The following is an 11854-nucleotide window of genomic DNA, read 5'->3' on the forward strand; positions in this document are numbered from 1 at the left end:
CTGGCCAAATCTGGCAACACCGGTTCTGTCATCCCGTGACGTCCAATCAGAAGGCAGCAGAGCTGTTGCGCAGTTCAGTCCCAAATTGGATGGGGCGTGTTTTGTGACCTCAGACACCGCGCAGGGGCGGAGCTTTATGGGTTCTAGCCGCCAAAAAGGCGCAGTCGAGTCGGTTTCTCCTCCACCCAGGGTGAGGGTGGAGAAATTAAATTAGATAATTCTGCCTCCATTGATGATTCTTATGTACGTAATACGTAAAAAATACTTTTTACGTATTTTGTACGTGCTTTTTACGTATTTTTTTTTACATATTTGTTTTACATTTCTTTATTTACTTGATCTTGTATAGTTGCTGCTATGTGGCTGGGGGGAGGGGGGGGGGGGGGGGCTTTCGGGACTGAAGCGTGTATCTATTAGGACTGAAGCCCCGTATCTCACTTCAAAAGCCCCTTAAGCTTTTGAAGTCATGACAACCCTTTTCATTGCCATCTAATGGAAAGGACATGCAACAGCATGGATAATACTTCGCTACAAAATTATGAGCCTATTGTTGGCTGAGCACAGTGAACAATTGAACAATCCATCTCTCCAATCCTACTTTTAATCTACTGAAAATTAGTCTCAAATGTATATGTCTCAATTTTGCCATTGTTGTTATAAAAATCTCTAGAAGTAACTAGTTAAGTGGTTCTTGTTCCTTTCCATTCAATAGTATTGTCTTCAGCAGGCCCTGCAACAAAAAATGTAGGCTATGAATTAGAAGGGATTTAGGATTTGCCAATGTCCAGCAGGTCACCATAAAATGGACTAGAATGCAGGAAATCGCATCTTAGAAATTCAAAGATTTTCCGCCCCTGATCTAAGATGTAATAAAAGTAATCCATTGATTATTTGTTATTAACAGAACCCCTCCAAAAGAATGTGGAGCAGATTTCATAATTGAGCCTCCTTTAGTGGCAATATAAAGACACTGAACAGCCTCCTGTCCATTAAGTGTCTCCATCAATGTACCGAGCTAGGCTGAATATTATCGTGTACGTGTGTGTAATAAGGATTCTTCTTGTTCAATATGTGTATGTGTGTGCGTATGTGTTTGTGTGTGCATACTTGCATTTGTGATTGTCCACCTTGAACAAAATACAACCAAGTAGTTATGAGGAACACGTTTATTGAGGAGGAGGGATACAGAGACACAGAGAAAAATAAACAGCTGATTTATTCCCCAGTTGTACTCTATGCCCTCTAGTGGACGACACCATTCACATCCACGGAAAACACTTTGTCGGTCCGTCTCAATCCATGCCAGTAAGGCAGTCCAGAGAAGAGATCGTTAAGTGATAATAGAGACACAGATACACGAGTAAAGCGCTAGGATTCTTTAAATGAGGTCATTACAAGGTACAATACCACCTTATCATTAACCTATATACATATCAGCACAGAGTTTCAATAGAGAAGACCCACGAACACGATAAACACACCGACAGAGATCACTTGAACACTGGCGTCCCCCCCTGAAGGAGCAGGAGACAGATGCTGGCTGAACCAGGCCCCTTTAGAAGGAGACTGGTACAGGTGAAGGGGGATGCACACAGTCGCCTTATATTCACACCTGAGCAGCAAAGAGCTAAACTGACACGTCACCATGGTTAGGGATTTCCTTCCCTCATTATATTAGTTGTATTTAATTGTATTTTTATCCACAACCGCAAGCCAGTCAGCATCTGGAAGGGCTCCTTATGGGGGGCGAGGGTCAGAACTTGACTGGTAATACAGTGAACACCAATGGCATGGGAGAGGTGGGGGCAGTTTTGCCAGATTGTGCCAGATTTCCCGCCCAATCTGGCAACCTTCTGGTGGGGGGAGGATTCGTTGCATTGTAGAGCCGGGTTTCCACAGAGAGCTTACTGACACTGCTCCTCAGCCTATGTGTGTATGGCTGCTACTACAACACAGGAACTCACATACGCACAAAAAAGTCCAACATTTAAGTCACCCCATGTGGGGTTGCATGATTCCTTATTATTATTATCGTTATTATTATTTATATCCATATTAGTAGTCACAGATTCGACCATGAAAACGAATACTAAACTTAAAACGCCAACAAACGTGCAGACAGACGGTACATGCACACATGTCCTCGCACACTCGCACACATACATATACAGGTTATTTGCACACACACACACACACACACATGTACGCACATAAACCAATGAGCACAAACACACCTGCACGCACCCACACACAAACACGCGTACATACTGAGATACAACTTTAGTTCCTAAGAGAAGGTCAAGCCATTAATTAACACATAGTGGTGGTGGTGGTGGTCTGAGGGGGGGTGTGAGGGTGGGGGGGGTATATTATACACAATAAATAATACAGTGCTAAAACAATACTCTTTACCGACACATAGGCATATCAACGGCCCTCCCATGGTTCACATACACATCAACTGACGCAGAGAACACACACTCGCACACACACACACACACACACACATACAAACTCTCTACACACATTCTACACACACACACACACACTTTCCCATGCAAAAAAAAGCAAGTGTGCCATGCTCATCTTGGATTAAGTAGGGCAGTGCCACTGCTGAACACGTATCCATGGAGAAGCGTTGGAGGTGGAGTCGGCGGGGGGGTGGGGGGTGGAGTCGGGTGGGGTGGGGGGTGGAGTCGGGTGGGGTGGGGGGTGGAGTCGGGTGGGGTGGGGGGTGGAGTCGGGGGGGGGTGGGGGGTGGAGTCGGGTGGGGTGGGGGGTGGAGTCGGGTGGGGTGGGGGGTGGAGTCGGGTGGGGTGGGGGGTGGAGTTTGGGGGGTTGGGAAATGAGCGGGAAGCTAAAACCCTAGAGAGAGCGGGAGACCATCGCCAAGTAGAACAAGCGTACGCACACACACATACACCACAACATGCACCAGTACCACACTGTACACAGATATATGGACCTGGCAGGGCCATGGGTAGAAGCTCAGCGGTGTGTGTGTATTTGTGTGTGTATTTGTATGTGTTCGCAGGTATGTGAGAGTGTGTTTGTTTGTGCACTGCAGGGAAGGGAGGGAGCAGGAGAGAGACCATAGACGTGGCTGAGAGAGAAGGAGAGTGACAATATATATGTCTGAGAGAGAGGAGGCAGAGAGAGGGGGATTAGGGAAGGATGAGGAGGAGAGTGGAGGCCCAAGCCGATATGCAGACACGGTCTCCATGGTGATTAGGGTGGAGCTTGCCTGGTTGGGGAGGGTGGAGGCCGCCGGCTGGGGCCCAAGTTCCAGAGAGATGGTACCAGAGAAAGACGAGTGGACAGAGAGAGAGAGAGAGAGAGAGAGAGAGAGAGAGAGAGAGAGAGAGAGAGAGAGAGAGAGAGAGAGAGAGAGAGAGAGGGAGAGAGAGAGAGAGAGAGAGAGAGAGAAAGAGAGAGAGAGAGAGAGAGAGAGAAAGAATGGAAATGGGAAGAATAGGAATAGGGTTAGCATTTACTCAAGAGAAAGTGTCACTTATATACATTCTTCAAGCCTAAGTAAAAAGATACCTGGTTTAAAACTAGCAATTAATTGTTCCCTTGAAATTATAATGCATGCCGAAGCAAAACCAAACAAGGAACAAAAATGTCTTATCTGACGTTGCTAACAGGGCTAACATCACCACTGCTGCGTACGTTGCCTACCGTACAAATGTTGCTAATGTTGCTAATGGTGCTAATGTTGCCAACAGTGCTTTTATTGCTACCTGAGCAATCTGCTCTACCTGTGCAATAGACGCCAACATTGCTTGCGTTTCTAACGAGCGCTACCAGCGATCCCTCAGAGATGGCCTGCCTCACCTGGGGATGCTAGGGGGGGCCCGGTTTGGGCGGCTGGGAGCCTGGGGGCTCTCTGCATTATTAAAGGGTCCAAGGGGCCCCGGGCGGTTGGGGGGTGGCGGGGCCCCTCGGGGGGCCGGGCGCTGGCCAGAAGACATCCTCCTGGAGGCTGTGGGGCTCGGAGGAGGCGACCTGGAGCAGGTGGAGGGAGGGACATGTTGTACTGCTGGACATAGAATAACTAGTAGGTCATTCTATATATATGCTATGCTCATCTTTTTCCTCTCGAGTATTATTCCCTAGTGATTCAATGTTTTTATAATGTCGACACGATTAAAACACGATTGGTTCAGTCATTAATTAAGACAATTATTTTGCACAATAGATATACAGTTATGGAATTGATCACACACTCTTTCTATGTGTGTGTGTTTCTGTGTGTGTGCATTCGCTCATGAATCTGTGGTGTGGATGTGCGCACGTGCGCGTGTGCATGTGTGTGTGTGTGTGTGTGTGTGTGTGTGTGTGTGTGTGTGTGCGCACGTGCGCGTGTGTATGTGTGTATGTGTGTATGTGTATGTGTGTGTGTGTGTGTGTGTGTGTGTGTGTGTGTGTGTGTGTGTATGTGTGTGTGTGTGTGTGTGTGTGTATGTGTGTGTGTGTGTGTGTGTGTGTGTGTGTGTGTGGTGTCACTATCTCCAAGGGTTACCTGCGGCCGCCGCTGCCCCCCACCCAGGAGCTGTCCACTGGCGGGGGCAGGGGCGTGGTGATGGTGGAGGTGGAGATGTCTCCTATGATGGCCAGGGCCTCCTTCAGGGCGTGGTGGGTCCGCAGCACCTCGTCCCTGCGCTGGCCCTGCTCCTGGGACTCGTCCATCAGGGCACTCTGGTCCCCGGCCGAGTACAGCTGGGCCAGAAGCTCTGCGTTTATAAAGTCCTTCACCTGCAGGGGGCAGCAGAAAGCCAGTGTTAGCAGACAGGCGGGCATGTTCAGCTGCAGGGGGCAGCAGAGAGCCAGTGTTAGCAGACTGGCCTGCAGGGGGCAGCAGAGAGCCAGTGTTAGCAAACTGGCCTGCAGGGGACAGCAGAGAGCCAGTGTTAGCAAACTGTCCTGCAGGAGGCAGCAGATAACCAGCGTTAGCAGACTTGGTCATGTCCAGCTGCAGGGGGCAGCAGAGAGCCAGTATTAGCAGACTGGCGGTCACTCTCATTTCCATTTTTCTTAGTTTTGCGTTCATGTTTGATGTGCTGTGTTTTGACTCTTCTATTTATTTTTTTCAGAAAGTATCACTTTCTTAGTGTTATTGGGGCTTTTGTCGATGTAAAGTTTGATGAGTATTTACAAAAAATATTATTTGATGTTATATGTATTATTAATAAAAAATGAAATACTTGGAATATGATACGTGTGTATCATAATAAGAATGATGCAGACCAACATACTGCAGTAGTAGAAGGCCCAAACCCATATTGTCCATTCTCACGGCAGAAACCCTCTCATACACACATGCACACACGTACACATGCACGCACACACACACGCACACATGCACGCACACACACACGCACACAGATGCGGCTGTGGCTTACGTTGTTGATCATGAGGTGCATGATGGTCTTTGGCATGAGGTCACGGATGCACTTGTTGACGATGGCCATGTAGGAGTCCACCAGGTTGCGGATCGTCTCCACCTTCCGCTCCAGCTGGGGGTCCATGGAGAAGTTCTCCGAGGTGGTGGAGCTCTCACTCTCCACCTGGACAAACCAACAGCATTCAGGAGATCAAATGGTGCTTCAGGAAACCCAAATGGGAAATTGGGATCGAAGCTGGAAATTAAGAAATTTTAAATTGAGACATTTAACACAATCAACCCTAATATTAACATAGGAATAGGAAAGTTTCAATAAATATAATTAATGAAAAGGGAAGTGCTCAATTGTTGGAAAGACAATTGATCGAACAGTCGGAAACATCCTATAATCCAAAAGACCTGCTTAGGTTGATGAGGCCCAATGTTGTGGTCAAGTCTAGCTCAGTTGGCATGGTATTAACACACTGGGTTAGGGCATTGGTTCCCAGTGCTTACGTATGCAGACTTTGATAGTTCTCCGCCACGCTTGTAAGTTGCTTATGTGAATGAATGTAATATAGTTATAGAAAAGACAAAGCTTTTCGCATATATGTTGGATAACCAATGCACTGGTGTTTCAGTTTAATTAATAAAATGGTCTTAGTGATTCTACATACCAGTGTATTCTGTGTCAGTCGCACCGATTACACTTTAAGAGTTAAGTTAACTTTTTAGTGGGAAACCGCATACTGCTATGTGAAATACATCAAAAGATTGCAGTGTTTGTTATGTTTTTTGGATATAAGGATATAAATCTAGCTGTTTTGTTTATCTTTACAGGGGGTGCTCACAAAATAAACAAATGACTGTGATGAGGAATAAGATAAGTACGTTATCTTATTCCTCGTTATCTTATTTTGGTACGTTCACACCAAAAGCTGTAAAAGATGCAAAATCGCCGAATAGCTCAAAACGCAACGCTGTCCAAAATATTTAGAGCTCATATCGCTCTTGCGATTTGACATCACATGTTTTGCTGCTGTACGGAGTGAATCTCACATCACATGATGTGGTGCTCTACTGAGTGAATTGAGAGGGCCTTCATAGATGACTTAGCAGAAAAAGCAGAGCAAGCTGCTATAAGGGGCGAGATGAGAACGGTCTACAACATCACCAAGAATCTCAGTGGCAAATACACAAGCCAGGCGACCCCTGTCAAAGACAAGGATAGTAACATCCTCAGGACAGAACAAGAACAAACCACGAGATGGGTTCAACAATTTCGTGAGGTACTCAACTGTCCCGAGCCAGACGATCCTGCTAACCATCCACCAGCAGAGGATGCACATAACATCAACACCAGTCCCCCAACTCATGAAGAGGTAATGTGTGCCATCCAAGCCATGAAGGGTGTGAAAGCTGCCGGCATAGTTGCCATCCTCGCCAAGATGCTGAAAGCAGACCTTACCACTTCTACTAAGGTGCTCACAGAACTCTTCAGAAACATCTGGGATAAGGAAACAATACCCGATGACTGGGACAAGGGCCTCTTTGTCAAACTGCCCAAGAAAAGCAACCTCCAAAACTGTGACAACTGGAGGGGGATCACGCTGCTGTCGATACCATCGAAAGTCTATGGAGCCTATGGAAGATCGTGAGAGCATATGGAATTCCTCCAAAAAGGGTCACACTAATGGGGCTGTTCTATCGCCGCTTCGAGTGCGGTGTCATTAGGTGCGTTTCCATCCCCCTGATTTTATGCGAACTTTGAAGTATCGAATCAGTAAACGGTGATGGAAACACCGAAATTTGCATAAAAATCCTCTAATTCGCAAAAAGGTTTATCCGCTCGCTTGAGGTGGTTTTTGAGAAATGCGAAATAGAGTAAATTCGCAAAATGGGAGATGGAAACACACTTTTCGAAACAGCTGTGACGTAGCAAACTTTGAACACACAGGACTGACAGTCTTTCCGATTTCCGCATAACGACCGGCCATAGCAACCCTGCCGACATCAACGTGTAACGTCATCACCCTATTCCGCTCCAACCACTTGATGGAAACGCACCTAATTCGAATTACTTTTTTGCGAACTTTCTAAAGATTCGCATCACCTTTTAGATGGAAACGCAGCTATTGTCAATGGAACACCATCGGACTGGTTCACAGTAGAGTCAGGTGGGCGACAGGGGTGTACCATGTCTCCAATTCTCTTCCTGATGGCCATCGACTGGGTAATGAGGAAGACAACGGCCGATAAACCCAGGGGAATCCAGTGGACTTTGTTCTCCCAACTCGAAGACCTAGACTTTGCCGATGACTTTGCTGTTCTCTCCTTAAATAAAATCTGCCGCGTCTTCTGGCCTGAGAAGATCTCCAACAAAGAACTGCACAGGAAGACCAAGTGCACTCCTAATGTGTCGGAAATCAAACGTCGCTGATTACGATTGCTGGGACATGTACTCAGGATGGACCAGGATCGTATCCCAAAGGTCGAACTGATATGGACCCCAACTGGGAAAAGGAGTCAAGGTCGATGGAGGCAGATTGTTGAGGCCTTGGGACGAAGAGTATTAAAAATAAACTGAGTGAATCTGACATCACATGTTGTAGTTCTGTACGGAGTGAATCTCACATCATATGTTGTGGTGCTGTACGTATTGAATCTCACATCACATGTTGTGCTGCTGTACTCAGTGAATCTCACATCACATGTTGTGGTTCTGTATGGAGTGAATCTCACAGCACATGTTGTTGTGCTCTACTGAGTGAATCTTACATCACATGTTATGGTTCTGTACGGAGTGAATCTCACATCATATGTTGTGGTGCTGTACGGATTGAATCTCACAGGACTTGTTGTGGTGGCACTGTACTGAGTGTGTCTCACCAGTGTTGGGAAGTTCAAAGTTCAGTTCACAAATTTTAAAATGAACTAGTTCAGTTAAACGTTCATAATTCAAAATTTTGAACTAAGTTCACAGTTCCAAAAAATGAACTAGTTCATAGTTATTTTTTTCAATATGTTGCTGTGATCTTTTATTTTTTTCCAGTATTTTGAACATTGAGCCCCCTTTGTGGTTTGTCTATGATGAAATAGAGTGGTTGAAACAAGTATCGTAGCGAAATACAGTTTCTATCGTTACTGCACATTTTAGCATTTTGTAAATCCCATTGATTTCTGTTGGAAGACTCATTGCTCGTTGGCCAGAAAAGGAAAGGGGTGGTGTTCATGTTTGGTTCTAGTCTTTTCGCTCGGTTCTAGTCCTACTGTTGAGACGGAGAACCGAGTGAAAAGAATACAACCAAACGTAAACAGCCCTCCTTTTCGTTTCCGGCCAACAAGCAATGCTTCTAGGAGGTATTTTAGTCCGCTGAGCTAGGAGCCAGAGAGCTAACGTTATGGATTGTACATATTCATAATTCGAAATTCGTCTCAGCCTTTATACCCAAGATACTCTGGAGTCTATAGCATATAACCGCGTTGTCTGATTACAGTTTAATACATTTTTCACAATTTAACATCTCTCGTTTTGAAGAATAATCACCGCACCATTTGTTTCAATAACAGTAAGCTGACAACACCTCAACTGCAAATTAACTATACGGAGATAACGGTGGCAACCGGTCAAACAACACGGCGTTCTGCGTGCGCATCCGCCGTGTTGATAAACAAATAACCCCCCTATTGAACGAAGTTAAACCGAGTGAGCGTGCCGTTCACAGACACCAGAATGAACGAGTTCACAGTAACGTTCATCAGGCAGTAATACAGTACGTTCAGTTCACGTTCGCCCAAAATATGAACGAGTTCATGAACTACCGTTCAATGAACGATAGTCTCACCTCACATGTTGTGGTGTTGTACTGAGTGAGTCTCACATCACATGTTGTGGTGGCACTGTACTGAGTGAGTCTCACATCACATGTTGTGGTGTTGTACTGAGTGAGTCTCACATCACATGTTGTGGTGTTGTACTGAGTGAGTCTCACATCACATGTTGTGGTGTTGTACTGAGTGAGTCTCACATCACATGTTGTGGTGGCACTGTACTGAGTGAGTCTCACATCACATGTTGTGGTGGCACTGTACTGAGTGAGTCTCACATCACATGTTGTGGTTCTGCCGGAGGTTCAGTGTGTAAGCAGACGAAGAGAAGATGGAGAAAGACAGAGATGAATGACTGCAGGTCTCTCACCATGGTGGTCCGCTCAGGGTAGACCCCCGCGCGGAGCAGGGAGGACTTCCAGCTGTCCACGTCCTCCTGGGAGTCGCAGGCCAGTTCCAGGGTGCGGTTGTCCTTGTAGACGTTTCTAGAAACACAAACATCCACACACACACCACATTCTCCTCAGTGTTTAAACGTTTGGGTTTTGATATAAGATTCCTTGTTTCTTCGGAAGCTCTCTTTAAACGCACAGGAGATAAAGGAGATAGACTTAGCATTGTTTTCTTTTTTTATGCCACAACCCATGTGCAACCACTTAGCGGGAACACAACTCTTTCATGTTTGGCATTGCATTCCAAAGCACAAAACGCACCAAGAAATAAAAATGGAAATATAACGTAACAAAAGCACCATGCAACATGGACAACAAACACACAAGCTCCAGAGCTTACAGCTTGCGTCGGTAATAAGAATAGAACGGTGTGTACCGACTACAGAGTGTAGTCGGTTCAACCACACATCTAAAATCAAACACATTCCAGTGGCCTGAGATCTTCCTGATGGAGCCCTGATGGGGGAACCAGTGGCTTGTTCCCCTCAAACCAGAGTGTGGATCTGTTAACCAAGACAGTAGTGTTCCAACGAGGTGCTTCTTCTGCAGACGCTTAATGACTCCTCTGCATGGGTTTCACTTGTTGTTGTTGTGGTTGTAGTTGCTGCTTTTTTGCCATATTTCAAACTAATTGAGGCGTACGAGTGTCAGTTCAGTTCAAGACACATGGAGATTAAAAAGGAATGGAATAATAATTAAAAACACACACACACACACACACACACACACGCACACGCACACGCACACGCACACGCACACACACACACACACACACACACACACACACACACACACACAGACTACCTAACCTAAAACCCATCTCAGCCGATCCGCCAGACATCGCCTCTCTGTCTCCCTCTGCTGCACAGGGCCAGAGAAAGTCCTGTTATGTTTTGTTTGGAGTGCCCCCACATTACTATTACTTTTATCAGACACTTTTTCACAACAACCATGTCGGTAAGCAGCAGCTAGAGGTCAGGGCATATTCTGCTCAAAGGTCGCCTGCACGTAGGACACCGACATATCCCGGTTCCAACTGAGCACCTTTCATCAGCTGGACAAACTAAATCACCATTTTACTATGCCGTGCCTGCTAGACTCATCAGAAACCCAGAAGAGTTGCGTCAGTAGAGAGGCTGTGTGCTGACCTGGACTCGGTGTTGAAGATGGAGAAGATGTGCTTGCTGGACATGAAGCTCTTCTCAACGTCGCGGACCTTCAGGTTGTCCAGCGGCAGCATGTACTTCTTCTCCTTCTCCTGTAGACCAGGGAAACACAAGGTGGAGGGCGCGGTTCATCAGGTGTTCACAGTGTGTCTGTGGTACGGTAGCTTTTTCTTACATTCACATTTAGGGGATTTTGCTGACCCTTTTATCCAAAGCAACTTAGAACCATTCATCACACATTCACACACTCACACACTGACGGCGGAGTCAACCACGCAGGGCGACAGCCAGCTCGTCAGGAGCAGTCAGGGTGAGGCGTCTAGCTCAGGGACACCTCGACACTCAGCTAGGAGGAGCCGGAGATCCAACTAGCAACCCTCTGCTTACCAGTCAACGCGCTCGAGCTCTTGATCTACTGCTAAAGCTTACAGCTCAGCCCCTAAAGTTGAACCGTGAGCCACACTGATGGTTATCTGATACTGGGTGCACATGCCTTACTGGAAATGTTGAACAGGGCTCCCTCTTGGACCCAGAATGTCTGGATCCAATGGTTTCCTTCAGAACAACTGCCTCAAATGACGAACATGATCTAATGATGTGTTTGATTTAAAATGGGTTTCTGTTAATGTATAAAATGACTTATGGCTAAATCCAACTATGTTAATTAGAAAATATTATTCAACATTATATAAATATATATATAATGCCTCAGAAACTGGAAACTGGATACCCGCCGGTCGCATAGAGGACACCTCTCTCAACATGTGGATAACGTTTGGTATCGATATCTCATTCCATGACGTAATAGCTTAATTTACAGTAATTACTCTTCAGCGTAATGCTCCATTTCGCATGTTGGCGAAACAGAATCACACATATACGGCTTCCACTATCTAACCAGTGTGTGTGTGTGTGTGTGTGTGTGTGTGTGTGTGTGTTATTTGGAGATAGTAGGTTGGTGCACGGCGTGGCTGTGAACGCCTTTTGGGACCTTCATAACGGTGCTAGTTATTAGTTATATG

The 11854-nt window shown here is 46.1% G+C and overlaps 1 protein-coding gene across 1 annotated transcript; it reads right to left on the reverse strand.

Moving 5' to 3' along the window:
• Positions 1-2997: 2997 nt before the first annotated feature.
• On the reverse strand, positions 2998-10965 carry LOC132463500 (dynamin-3-like). Its single transcript, XM_060059737.1, has 6 exons — positions 10815-10965; positions 9585-9699; positions 5406-5570; positions 4526-4758; positions 3838-4008; positions 2998-3271 (listed from the first exon to the last, which is right to left on the reverse strand). Exons 1-6 carry the CDS (start codon positions 10904-10906, stop codon positions 3229-3231), a joined length of 819 nt encoding a protein of 272 aa, XP_059915720.1. The 5' UTR covers positions 10907-10965; the 3' UTR covers positions 2998-3228.
• Between the last annotated feature and the right edge of the window lie 889 nt (positions 10966-11854).

The sequence above is a fragment of the Gadus macrocephalus genome, chromosome 8 (genome assembly GCF_031168955.1).
Source record: "Gadus macrocephalus chromosome 8, ASM3116895v1".
Taxonomy (NCBI): Eukaryota; Metazoa; Chordata; class Actinopteri; order Gadiformes; family Gadidae; genus Gadus; species Gadus macrocephalus.

Coding starts and splice junctions, on each gene's coding strand:
- LOC132463500 (XM_060059737.1), bottom strand. CDS start 10,906: ATGCTGCCGCTGGACAACCTGAAGGTCCGCGACGTTGAGAAGAGCTTC. Junction 5,571..9,584: donor ACCCTGAGCGGACCACCATG/GTGAGAGACCTG, acceptor TGGTTTGTCCAG/GTGGAGAGTGAGAGCTCCAC. Junction 4,759..5,405: donor TGCACCTCATGATCAACAAC/GTAAGCCACAGC, acceptor TGCCCCCTGCAG/GTGAAGGACTTTATAAACGC.